The sequence below is a fragment of the Cryptomeria japonica genome, chromosome 6 (genome assembly GCF_030272615.1).
Source record: "Cryptomeria japonica chromosome 6, Sugi_1.0, whole genome shotgun sequence".
Classification (NCBI taxonomy): Eukaryota; Viridiplantae; Streptophyta; class Pinopsida; order Cupressales; family Cupressaceae; genus Cryptomeria; species Cryptomeria japonica.
In genome coordinates this window covers 210,678,784-210,693,516 of record NC_081410.1, presented here as the reverse complement: position 1 = coordinate 210,693,516, position 14,733 = coordinate 210,678,784, and the positions used below count along the sequence as shown (strand labels likewise).

Here is a 14,733-nt window from a genome sequence, read left to right as displayed (position 1 = left end):
TTTTTTAAATTGTTTTTTCTCTAGGCTTGGTGTTACCAAGCCTAGCACATTTTTGAATTTTTAGAACCCGCACAGGTTATGAAAAATTTGGTTTTTTTTGGGCATGTACCCACTTTTTTGTTCACCATCTTGGTGCACTTACCCCACTATGGAACACTTCTTCCTCATCACTAACACAACATTAAAGTTTATGAAACGTAAATAATGCACAAAAATACTATGCATTTTTAAAGATTATTAAATTATGAATTATTCATATCAACCATGAAAGACTACATAAAGTTTAACAAATTATAAAGCTCCTACAAATTGATAAAAAAACATTGGTATGGTATTTAGAAATCATATTTGGATTTCTAAATAAAAGAATCTCATACATTATAATTTATATTAGTTATAAAAAATTTATACATAAAAATGCATTCAACATAAAGATCAATATGAAGATTAATACAATTCTTTTTATTGGACTATTTTTGAACATTTTATTAGATCAAATGTCTCTTTAAAATAGTATTACAAAATTGTAAATGTAAATTAAATTTAAGACTAACCTACAACAAAATGAATAAATAAGGCATACCAATTGATATGATAATTTTTAATTAGTCTAAATATATTTATCTAAAAATGGTTTGAGATTTTATTTTATTTACACCATTTACTTTACTTTATGTGAAGAATTATATTAAACTAAAATTTATTCTAATTTACATTCTCATTCAACATAAATTTAATCTAAGGACGTTTTATTCATTTTTGTAAAAAGTGCATTCACTTAACATACTACCTTTTTTTACATAGTCTCTATTATAGGTCTCAAATACAAATGTAAGTTATAGATAATCTTAATCAACTAAATGAAATATTTCATGGGGTCAAGTTTATTTCATTATATGTCATTGTGGTCAAGTTTTTTTCATCTCTATATTTATTGTAATCCATATCTTCAATGTGTCCACTACTTGCATCCTCTCTTGAGGTTATTCAATCCTTAGTCTTCAATCATAAATATATAATGTATCTTTTTCCACCTCTTGTATTATAAAAACATGCTGACAATCTACATAGATTTATGCATTTGTGTTCTTGTCCATACTGGACTAGTTTTCTATATATATCCTTTTATTTATCAAAAACTAAGGCTAACATTCTATCATGCTAAGATTATTTTACTCCCTCAAACAAGCTTTTATTGATACCTAGTGTTGTGCATCATTATTTTGTCATACCTACGAAAGATAGTTTGGATTACATCAAAATCAAGTCATTATTTTATGCAGCTTCCATGGAGTTGGTAAATTCACTAACCTTCTAGCCTATAGCACACCATACTCATTAATTTTTAACCCCCAAATAAAACTACTTTGTTATCACTAAATCATCATTGAAATGTTTGAAACATAAATTATTGACAAAAATCCCATAAAATAATCTAGGCATTTAAGAAAAATAAAGTTGTGAATAATTCATAGAGATCAACCATGAAAGGCTTGCTAGCTATCCTAGAATAGATTCTAGAGATGAATCATAACAAATTAGAAAGCCCCTACAAATTGATAAAAAAACCATTTGTATGGTATTTAATAATCTTGTTTCAATGTTATAAATAAAATGATCTCACACATTATAATTTATATTAGCTATAGAAAACTACAACTAAAAGTACATTCCACATAGACATATTTAGAACAATATGAAGATTAATACGTGATTCTTCTCATTAGACTATTTTTAGAAACTTTATTAGATCAAATGTCTCTTTAAAAAGTACAACAAAATCATTAATGTAAATCAAAATTAAGACTAGCCTACAACAAAATGAATACAATTTTTTTAATCTTTGAAAATTACAAACAAAATTGTGTGAATCATAAAATAATAAATTTGAGAATAAAATGTTGCAATCCATGACATAGCACTTGGTTTGACTCAAATAGAGGTGATATGAAACAAAATGTAAAATAAATTTAAAAATAAAACCTTGGAATCAATTGCATAGCACTTGATTTGACTGAAATAGGAGTGATATGAATGGTAAGAAACATAATGTGTTTCCCACCCTACATTTAATTTATTAGCCTACTAGAACTACCATAGAATTTTAGGGGCCCTCATTAATTTATCATAAACATTAGGTTGACGATAATTGTATGTATTTAGCCTACTAAGTTCCATCTAATGGATTAGATGCCAACAAATGGTAAGCTCTTTATCAATTCCTAGCAATATATGATGGGAAGAAAGACAGGTTTGCAAAACAAATCTGGTTGTGCTTTTAAATCTAGAAAGTGAATGAAACATGGTCAAATACAATGCAAATGTCTTAATCTTGTCATTGTAGAAGATTTATTTCAAGAAATGTTCAGGATTAAAGAAATTATTTTATAGCATTTCAAGTTTTTGTAATTTTAAAAGAAAAAATGACAAAAAAAAAAGAGAAATATAAAAAAAATGTGAGTTTAAATGTTAAATAGAATATGCCAATTGATATATATCATAAATACATTTAGCTAAAAGCTTTGAGTTTTGATTTTATATACACCATTTACTTTATTTTTATGTAAATAACTATATTAAATTATAAGTTATTTTGATTATTAGTATTAGAAAATTTGAATAAAACCTTAATTTTGCACAAGACAAAAATGGAGAGTGAAAAAAAGTAGAGGGTTTTGCAAAATGGAGATCATGACGCGAAGGGGAGGTCAGAGGCAATATTTGGCGAAGACAGAAGAGAAATTCAAACCATCGATGTAAGCAAAGAAATAGAGGAAGACATTAATTTTTTAAAGGATTTAGCAATCATCTGTAGATTTATCGGCCCAAGAAAGGATAGGAAATCAATAGAAAGATGGATCGAGGAAACTTGGAAGACGTCGCAGATAACAAAATTCATGCCGAAAGGATTCTTCATTGTGGTTTTTGCTTCGGAAGAAGAACGGAAAAAGATACTGGAAGGGGGATTATGGACCATGAATAATAAGCTGTTGTATATCCAAAAATGGTATAAGAACTTCAATCCATTAAAAACGGAGCCCTATGAGAAGCCAATATGGATTCGATTGAATAATCTGTCAATGGAATACTGGTCGGAAGAAGCCTTAGAAAAGATAGGTAGATCGATGGGAACCCTAATGGAGATAGACACAGAAATTGCGACTGGAAATTTGTATTTGTATGCAAGGATGAAATTAGCGGCAGTCGGGAGAATTCCACAATTGATAAAATTGAGAAGTCATGATATGGAATGGTTACAAGTGATCAAAATAGAGGAGGAGAAATATTTTTGCTCTATATGCAGAAGAAGAAACCATGATTCAGATAAGTGCAGAAATAACAAAAATGAGAAAAAGGTTTGGAGGGTAAAACAAGCAACGGGAAATAAAAAGTCAGAAGAGCTACTTCAAATAACAGTTAGAGAACAAGTTAATGAAAATCTTGATAAGAAACAGAGTGGGGTGAGCCAGGAGGTGGAGGGAAATAACAAAAAGGATCTTGAAGAGAAGGCATGTAATTTAAAGTCAAATTGTCAAAGTGATATCGGGTTGGAGGAAGATGAAATTTCTGAGGAGGACGAAGATAAGGATGAATTAGAGATAACAGACATTAGGAATATAGGCCAGTCAATGGTTATACCAGTAGAGAAAGGGATTAGAGGTAAAGGTTGGAAATCTAACAAAATGAAAAGAGAGGAGGAGGCGGCTAAGAAAGGATTTCTTAGTGTATCAGAATTCTTGAATAGGAAGAGTACCAAGGGAGTTAACAACTCCCTTGGGAAGCAATGAGGATCGTCACATGGAATGTCAAGGGCCTAGTGGCCTCTAACAAATGCCGAATGTTAAAACAACATTTGGCAAAGATTGCGAGTGATATTGTATTGATTCAAGAAACCAAGTGTAGTAGTGAGGATAGCGATAAGTTAATTAGGTTTTGCAAAGAATGGAATGGTATCTTTTCACCAGCATTTGGAAGAGCGAGTGGACTGGGGATTCTATGGAATCCCTCCTCGGTAAATATTACAAAAAGTTCTGAAGGGAAGCAATGGTTATCTTGCCAAGTTCAGCATAGACTCAGCAAGCTGGAATTAGAACTTTGGAATATTTATGGACCTACTAATTCGCAGGAGAAAGCAAAGCTATGGGAGGTGTAGACACTTAAAATTGTCCAATTTAATTAAGTAAATATTTTATTTATTTAATTATCTAAGCTTAATTCTTCTATTAATTAAATAAATCTTTATTTATTTAATTAATTCATTTATCCTCTTCTAGCCTTATTTCTCATTTAAATAAATACATTTATTTATTTAAATTATCCTTTTCCTAAATTAAATAAATATTTTATTTATTTGATTATCCCACTTCTTCTGTTAATTAAAAAAATATTTATTTATTTAATTAATTCATTAACCTTTTCTACCTATGACACATGTCATTCATCTCTTAATTCATACACTACCTACCCCTTTCATTATTTTATTATTTCTTCTACCTACCCTCTAATCATATCCGACCTCCTTTTACACCTCTCAATCTTATCCCTCCATTTCATATTGTGTCTTCTATATAAGGAGATACTTCCTTCATTATCAAACCCTAATCATTCATGCTACTCATCTTTTATGCAATTGACTACACTACGATCCGACTTGCAACCACATTTCGTTCTTTGTTGAGCTCTTGTGCACATAAAATCTGAGAGCAAATATATTAAGCAAGATCAATGGAGATAGGAAGAATGGAGATCAAAACCCTATTGGACATGTGATGGTATAATCTTTGTGATTTCGTTTGATTTGCATTGTCTTAGGTAATCTTCATATGTTATGGTGGATCTTTGTTGATTGTTAGGCTAGGGTTTTGTGGTTGAATTCATTTAGCCTTTCAATATTGTTATTATTGTTATCCATTTTCACCATATACATTTTGGCACGGCCGGTGGGACCCTTGTCCCTTTTACATTAACATCTTGTTGCAGATTTTGTATTTTGAAGTTGCGGATCTGACATTTTCGGCAACATTTCGACATTTTCGTGTCTGCACACTTTCAGATCGCGTTTTTGATTTTCTAGCGCGTCTGCGACATCTGGGATTGCATCTGCGACATTGGCAATATTTTATTTTGTAGGTTCCAAGAAGGCGCGTCTGTGTTGTAAAGTCGCATCTGCGTTGTTTTTATCCGTGTCTATGTCCAGGAAGCACGTCTGTGTTCTGTAGGCGCGTCTGTGCTCCATAGAACTGCGTTTGTGTCACCCAGGCACATCTGTGTTGAGGGTAACCGTGTCTGTGTTTACTAGTTTTAAAATTTTGGATTTTTATTGATTCAATCTTCGGATTTTGCATTTAGGGTTTCAGATCTAGTTTATTTTGAGCTAACATTTTCAGATCTAGCTAACGAAATTGGTGCAGCTTGTCTTGAAGCCTAAATCATTTTGTCGAAGGCCCCTATTTTCACAAAGTCTTTTGGGTTTAAAATTTACCTAACTTGTGTGCTTGCAAGAAGGGGTGATTATTTGAAACAATCCAAACTACTAACAACTCTTTGTTGCAAGTCCTTGGCAAGGGTTTTTGGATTTTTATTGTGTGCCTTATTTTCATAGACTAGCAAACACTTCCATTGGTGCACTAAAATTGAATCATTGTCTTTTGTGTCTTGAGCAATAGGCTCTTTTTGTTTAATCTTTAGAGGGCATGTCTTCTCGTGTGGTCATTAGGACTACTAGTGAGAAGAGAACGACCCAAGTGGTAGCGAGGAAAACCCACCTCATCCGAACCACTATAAAAAAATGTATTCATGGTGAAAACTATGAATAACGTGTGCTAATTAGTTCATACTAACACTATGTCTCCCCATAAACCCGTTTGATCAAATTTATTTGATCAGTTGTAGGGCGTAACCCCTGCCGGCTAGGAGCCTTCTGTATTTACAGAGCTGAAAGTGCCGCATGTATGGCCACACGAGCGGATGCCCTTACTAGCACCATTTTGTTTTAGAGGCCCAAATCCTTCTAGTTGTTGGGGCAGGAGGTCGGACCTCTAGTAGCAGCCCACACACACATACGATTCTTAGTAGAGATACAAAGTTCGCCACGGGGAGTTTTCATGGGGACTGATGCTTGGCTGACCTGAGAAGTGAGTGCCGAGGGTGGAGCCAGTGAGGTCAAGCATCTAAGTATCTGCTCTGAATAGCGTAGCCTCGGGGGTAAAACCCCATGTGGGATCAACAACTATTGTCTTGGCCAGCCATAAGAATTGTGCTTGACTTATGTTAAACATTCAAAACATTCAAGACCAAACAGCAAAACATTGTGTCTTTTATGCCTTCAAGTGTATGCAAAACATTTTTACATCAAACAACACACTTTTCTTGGAGTCATTTTGAGTCTAGACACTTGCAAACATTGGGTCTTCATCAACACTATGTCCTCTTGTCACGAAAAACAGTCAAATAGTCAGATTTGGTCACAACAAAACGACTTCACAGATTGAAAAAAATTGCACAAATTTTACAGAAACGCGTCTGTGTCAAACATAATAGCGTCTGCATCAGGAAACTGCGTCTGTGTCGGACATAATAGCATTTGTGTTGTCTAGCCGCGTCTGTGAAGGGCAGAATCGTGTCTGTGTTCCAACAGTCAACATTACACTTTGCAAAAAAAAAAAATCTCAGAAACGCGTTTGCGTTAAACAAAGCAGCGTCTGTGTCGGGAAATCACGTCTGTGAAGTATACAGGCGCGTCTGTGTCCAGAATTGAAAAATTGCTACAGTCCAGCAAACAAACACAATCAGTTTCAGAATTCTTGAGCTTCCTAGGTCATTTCTCCAGGGTTTCATTTAGCATTCAACCTGTCCTTGGGTCTCACATAGTCCATCATTGCTTTACATCTCTCATTACATACACAATTGTCTAAACTCGAGTCAAAAGGTCACTTGCTTGTCCTCATCATACTTTGTCAGCACACTACATACAACAACACTTTGCTAAGTGGTCCCTCATCAAGGTTTCTTACCTTTGGGTCTCATTTGGTCTTACTTAGAGTCAAGGTCAACTTACCTCATCAAGAGAAACTATCCTCTCTTTGGAAGTCACACCTACTCTACTACATACATACTTGGTCTTACACTTTGGACATTGCAAGTACACTTCAGCTTCATTTACATTTCATCCAACTCTTGGTCTTCCATACTCTTTCCATTTTTCATCTAGTCTCACACGTCTTGGTCAATACCTAGTTCATGGTTGAAACCCATCTTCAAAAATCTAGGAGAGAAACTAAAGAGGTTCAAGAGTCCACAAACATGAGTTCTTATGAGTATGACAATGAGATCTTTTTCAATTCTGATCATACTACATTACCTGACATGGATGCCTATAGAAACATTCCAAATGTTGAGAACATGGACACTACAAACAATAATGCTACACACAATGACAATATGGACAAATTTTCAGTACATTCAGCAGATGTGGAAGAATCCATTATGAATCCCCATTTCAATCGATTGGTTAAGGAAGTAATGAGGAGGGATAGACAATACTTCTTACAAATGATGGCACAAAGTGGAGCCAAGATACCTCATGATTTTGACATGTCTCAAATAATGGAAAATCAACCTTTGCAACAACCTCACTCCAACATGGATCAAAGGAGACCTAATAGTGGAGGAAATAGAGGACCATATATGGTACCTGAATCACCATCAGCTTTGCCTCAAAAACCAGAGGTCCCACATACACATGGTCAAACATATGATACTCACCTTCGCAGACCATTATGGAAATCTTAAGGAGAAAAACATGCTCAATCACATATCAATGCTAAGGATCAACCACCAAAGCAATGGGACATGCAAAGGCATGCTCAAAATTTGGACACAAGGAAACCCCGCGTCAAATTTGGGGGCAATACAATAGAACATGACATGCCTGTAGAATATGGTATACATGCACAAAATAGATATGGTGTTCCTCAACATGAATATATACCAAGTGGTCCACATATGCAACATCACTATAGACCTCCTCCATATGAACATGTGTATGATCAATATCATCCATATATGCAACATGCTCCCCCTCCAATTGGTACTTTAAGCATGGGGTATGGTCCAAGAAGTCGATCTCCACCTAAGAGCAATTTGGAACAACAAATCAGGGACTTACAAAAGAAAATGGAGGACATAAATACACCAAATCCAACATACACAATGAGAGACATATGTCCTTATCCATTTGACAAGAGCATTCCAATGCCTCCTTTTCCTACACACTTTGTGACGCCTAAATTTGATAAGTATAGAGGAAAAGGGGATCCTAAGGCACACATAAGACAATTTTTCATAGCTTGCATTGAGGTAGCAGCAAAAGAGACATATTTGATGAGATTATTCCCACAAAGATTAGGTGATCAAGCTATGGAATGGTTCTCCCAACTCCCACCTGGTATTAAGTCATGGGGTGATCTAGCAGAGGCATTTATTCAACATTTCTCTTACAATATAGAGACAGACATATCAATTACTACTTTGTGCAACACCAAGCAAAAAGAGGGAGAATCTTTTGCATCATTCTTACAAAGATGGAGAAATCTAGCCAGTAGATGCTCTTGTGAAATTCCACAAAAACAAATGGTAGAAATGTTCACCCAGAATGTTAACAAAGACATTGGCTATGATCTAAGGAAAGCTTGTTTGTCCACCTTCAAGGATGTTATTGAAAAAGGCTTAGCAACAGAAAAGTTCCTAATTGAACAAGGAGTCATTAAGATATTCAAGGAAAACAAAGATGACTTTAAAGGAAAAGACAAGCCAAGATTTTGGAATAAAAACAAGAACACAGTCAATGATGGTGTTGTTGATGCCAACACAGTGCAACTCAAATTCATTTTTTCTAGATCAAGTTCTACAAACAATCAAGTGAATACTCAAACAACTTCCAGATCACGAAGGAAGTACACTCCATTGGGAGAACCACTTGAGTCAGTTTTCAAGAAGCTTGTGGCAAACAAAGTAATCACAGTTCCAGATTTTCCTCCATATGAACCAAAGGTTAAACCAAATTGGTGGAATGATGATGAATATTGTGAATTTCATAAGAGCAAAGGTCATAAGACAGGAAATTGTCATCGACTGAAGAACATCATACAAGATCTCATTGATAGAGGTGACATTGAGATTGAGGGACATTCGTCTAATCAAGAACATGAGATGTTTAAGGAACCATTCCCAAAACATGACAAAGGAAAAGCTAAAGCCACAGATGATCAAACCAATTATACTAGAGCATCTTACAACTATGATTCAACTATCAATCACATATCGATGGACAATTACGTCTCTACTATTATCATCAAAGACAAAACGTCTGAGAATTCTACCCAGAGACCCAAGATTGTCCTAAAAGGTGTTGGATCTTCTTTGGAACCTACCTCTGAATGTCATGTTACAACTCGCCGAAGTAAATTCACTTTGCAAGGTGCTCCAACTAAAAACACCACTTCTTCATCAACCAAACCTGAGTATGACCTTGTAGAACAGCTAGGGAAGACACCCGCGCTCATCTCCATTCTTGAGCTATTACGCATATCTCCCGCACATAAAGCCATTCTTGACAAAATCTTGAGAGATACTGCCATTCCTACTGATCTGAACGTGGACCAGTTTCAAGCCATGGTGGGATACCTTTCCATTCCACACTCCCTTACTTTCACTGAAGTCGATGACGCCTCCATAAGTCAGCCACATAATGCACTGTTACACATTGAAGCCTTCATACATAAACATCGAATAAAAAGAGTCCTGATAGATGGAGGAGCAGGTCTAAACATTTGCACATTAAGCACTATTACACAATTGGGATATTCTGATAAAGCTGTGAATTCTACAAACAAGATCACCATTAAAGCATATGATGATGAAGAGCGTTCATCCAAGGGTACACTCATCTTACCTCTTAGAGTTGGGCCAATTACAAAGGATGTGGTCTGTCAAATCCTGGATTTAAATCTCACTTATAACATATTGCTAGGACGTCCTTGGATTCATGAAATGAGGGCAGTCCCATCCACATATCACCAATGCATTAAGTTTCCTCATAATGGAGTGGAAGTAACAGTTAACGGTGATCCTAATCCATTCATATACTGCAATAACTTGAAATCAAAGACTGAGACCATCATTCCCAGTAATAGGGAGGCTGTTCCTTCGTCGGCATACATTGATCCTGAGTCATTAAAACCTTCGACATCAAAACAAGGTGATCTTAAAGGCAAGTTTCAGGACAAAGGCATGGGGGAATATACTTTCAATCAGACCATGTACTTACGACAAGTCATGAGTTCCCCAAAAGAATATGGAAGACCACATCCTAACAAGCAAATCTCCATCATGATGCTTAAATGGGACCCTACTACCTTTCAAAGATGGGGTGAACTAGAAGAGGAAGATTTATACCAAATGTTTTTCAGAGACAATGAAGAGGAAACACAAAACCACATTAACCTACCATGTGAGAAATATTACAAAGGCTTCAAAATTTTACAAAAATTCGGGTATGATGGAAAAAGCCCTCTGGGGTTACAAAAGGAAGGCATCATGGAACCTTTACAACCTGAATTGACCCTCAAAAAGGAACGCTCGAAAGGACTTGGTTTCTTAAAGGTCCACACCCAAAGGATAGAAGAAGCCTTACAAATTAAAGATGCCAAAATTCAACAAGAGAATCGCTATTCCACAGATTCCAACGAATGGGAATGGGGTTCAGACAAGTCTTCCAGTGACTACGAGCTCACCGAGACATTCAAAGAGCCAGATGAACCCACAGAAGAAGAGGAGTTTTATAACAAGTTCAAATTCGATCAGGAAACAACCCATGAGGAGTCTACACAGTCCTTGTCTCAAGGTTCTAGGTTGAAATCACATAGGATGAGAACACCTGTCCCAGAGTGCGCTACTAGTGATGATAATTTGGATTCGCTCGCGATCGAGACTGATGAGGAGAGTGCCATCGATGACCTCGATAATTACCTTGACATACCCAAATATAACCACATCTTCACTCTTAGCCCCGTTAACTTCGAAGACACTAACGGTCTTCCCCTTGTTCACTGCCAACTCATTGACTGGGATCATGAAGGACCTGCACAGTTTGATACATTCCAAAATGATGAAGGTTTTATTGACTATCTGGGCATACGAGATGATCTTCCCCCTGGAGACCATAAAGCGGGATACACTATAGAACTCAATAGCGTGGCATATTTTGGCGAGGGTGTCGGACCTTCCAGTCGCAAAAATGTGAAAATAAGAACAAATCAAGGGTCTTATGATGAAAACCACATTGTGGCGCTATCTGATCCCAAAAAAGTAAAAAGAAAGGACGTATCTGAGGGTGAAAACCTCTCCAAGGCACCCAAAGATGGAAGGCTCGACATTCTCCCAGCATCATATGAGGAAAAGCCATCCATGTTGGTAGAGGAGACTATCAAAACAAACATTGGTACAGAAGAGGTTCCACACAACATATTCTTAGCTCAATCACTGACAGAGTCCGAAAGGTCAAAATTCATAAGTTTCTTCAAAGAACGACAAATCAACTTCGCCTGGTCATATGCTGATATGCCTGGCTTAAATCCAGATTTGGTAATGCATCATTTGACAGTCAAACTAGGGGCAAAACCAGTAAAACAGAAATTAAGAAAAATGCATCCACAAGTGGCATTACTAGTCAAAGTAGAACTTGAGAAATTACTCGATATCGGATTCATACGCCTAATTGATTATCCTAAATGGATCTCCAACTTGGTACCTATTAGTAAACCGGATCGCAGCATCAGAATTTGCACAGATTTCAGAGACATCAACAAAGCTTGTCCAAAGGATGACTTCCCATTACCAAATATTGACTTGATTATTGATCTCACAGCAGGTCATGAAATGTTATCATTGATGGATGGATTCTCTGGTTATAATCAAATAAGGATCGCACCTGAGGATCAACATAAAACAACATTTACTTGTCTGTGGGGAACTTTCTGCTGGAATGCCATGCCTTTCGGGCTAAAGAATGCAGGTGCTACATATCAAAGAGCCATGACTACTATCTTTCATGATCTCATGCATGTAACTATGGAAGATTATCTTGACAACCTCTTGGGCAAATCAATAGACAGAAATACACATTTGGACATACTTTCAGTCGTCTTTGATCGGTTGGAAAAATACAAAGTAAGATTAAACCCCAAGAAATGTGTCTTTGGAGTAACCTTCGGGAAGCTCCTAGGATTCATTGTATCCAAAAGAGGAATTGAAGTTGATCCAGCAAAAGTCAAGGCCATCTTGGAAATGCAACCACCAAGAAATATCAGTCAACTTTGATCCTTACAAGGCAAACTCCAGTCTATCCGAAAATTCATAGCATAACTGGCAGATAAGTGTAATCCTTTTCAGCACCTGCTGCATAAAAACATCAAATTCAAATGAGACGATAACTGTCAACAGGCTTTCCAAATGCTCAAAGATTATCTTCTAAATCTGCCAGTTCTAATGCCACCAGTTCCAGATCAGCCTCTGTGACTATACATATCAGCTACTCCAACCGCACTGGGGGCACTCTTAGCACAACAAAGTGCTGAAGGCAAGGAAAAAGCAGTATACTATATCAGTCGCACATTGGTGGGATACGAGCTAAATTACACACCAATTGAGCGTGCATGTCTCATCATGGTCTTTGTGTCGCAGAAATTATGACATTACATGCTCACTCATAAGACTAAGTTAGTTGCAAGGATAGACCCATTGAAATACCTTCTTAACAAAGCGACACTTACTGGGCGACTAGCCAAATGGGTAATGATACTAAGTGAATTCGACATCGAGTATGTGGACAAAAAAGCAATAAAAGGACAAGCCATCGTAGATCAATTAGCAGATGCTCCCATGATAGATGATGTTCCTCTAAGTTTCGAATTTTCAGATGAATCCATTTTGACAATGTCACATGCGAAGCCATGGCAACTGTACTTTGACGGCTCATACACACAGCATGGGGTAGGAGCTGGCATCCTCTTCATAACTCCTCAAGGGGATTCTATACCAAAATCATACCGCTTATCATTTCCTTGCACTAACAATATAGCGGAGTATGAGGCATTAACAACAGGATTACGAATTGCAGTTCAATGGAAGATTCAAGAACTTCGTGTTTTTGGGGATTCCCAACTTGTCATCCGTCAAGCAACTGATGATTACCAAACAAAAGATGAAAAGTTAATGCCTTATAAACAAATGGTGGATGACCTGAAACAACACTTCATAAAGATAGATTTTGAGCAGATACCAAGAGAGCAGAATCGCGCCGCAGATGCCATGGCTACAATTGCTTCACTGATCAATCTACCTCCAAATGAGACCCGCTATGAGTTCTTGGTGGATAACCTTTTGGTCCCTTCATATGAGATCATGCCTACTGAGACTATATGTGTTGTCGGTCCCGAATCCCAGCTATATGGTTCCATTTTCACATACCTACGTGACAATACTTTACCTCCTGATCTATCAAATAACCAACGTCGCACTTTCATTTGCCAATCCTCTCGATATGTCATTTTAGCTGATATCCTATACTGGTGAGGTCTAGATGGCACTCTTCTTAGATGTTTAGAAAGCGACGAAGCTCAGATTGCGTTACGGTAAGTGCATGAAGGGATATGTGGTCCACATGCTAGTGGTCCTACCTTGGCCAAGAAACTTATTAGGACTGGATATTACTGGCCCAATATGGAGAAAGACTCATATCATTTTGTCAAGAAATGTAAGCAATGCCAAATTCATGGAGACCTCATACATGCACCAGCATAAGAACTTCAACCACTTGCGTCTCCTTGGCCCTTTTGTCAATGGGGACTCGATCTCATAGGCAAGATTCACCCTCCTTCTTCCAATGGTCACAAATTCATTATCACTGCCACAGAGTATTTTACAAAATTGATTGAAGTCATGCCTCTCACACAAGTTACTGGAAAACAGATTGCTACATTCATCCTCAACTATATCATTTGTTGATACGGTATTCCTGTTTCCATTATCACTGATAACGGGCGTCCCTTCAAAAATCAGGATTTTCGTGAACTCTATGACCGCTTCCATATCTCTCATCATTTCTCCACACCATATTACCCCCAAGGTAATGGCCAAGCTGAGGCATCCAACAAAACAATCCTTAAAATCCTAAAGAAGACAGTCGATGATGCTAGTCGTAATTGGCATATCCAACTTAATCCTGCACTTTGGGCCTACCGCACAAGTGTCCGCACACCTACAGGAGCTACACCCTATTCACTTGTCTATGGCGTTGAAACTATCTTGCCTATTGAGGTCGAGCTACCCTCTTTATGGGTTTCTTTACAAAACACCATCAGTGATGAAGACTATAGGGTCTCTCGCTTGCAAGAGCTGGAACTACTGGATGAAAGAAGACAAACTGCTTTCAATCATCTCAAGGCTTACCAACAACGAATGAGTCGCAGCTACAATCACAAGGTCAAGCCTCGCACATTTGAGGTAGGTGACTTAGTTCTCAGAGAAAATCCTAAAAATCAACAAGACAAAGAGAAGAAGGGCAAGTTCAAACAAAACTGGCTTGGTCCCTACATTATTACAGCAGCATATGGATCTGGTGCATATTAGCTCTCAACTACAGAAGGTGAACCTTTGGAGGATCCTATCAACAGC

General features: G+C 37.0%; 1 protein-coding gene across 1 annotated transcript; it reads left to right on the top strand.

Annotated features, from left to right (window-relative positions):
• The first annotated feature begins 2,897 nt into the window (after positions 1-2,897).
• On the top strand, positions 2,898-3,788 carry LOC131876580 (uncharacterized). The gene has a single exon (XM_059222016.1). The coding sequence runs from the start codon at positions 2,898-2,900 to the stop codon at positions 3,786-3,788; it is 891 nt and encodes a 296-aa protein (XP_059077999.1).
• The last annotated feature ends 10,945 nt before the right edge of the window (positions 3,789-14,733 follow it).

Coding starts and splice junctions, on each gene's coding strand:
- LOC131876580 (XM_059222016.1), top strand. CDS start 2,898: ATGCCGAAAGGATTCTTCATTGTGGTTTTTGCTTCGGAAGAAGAACGG.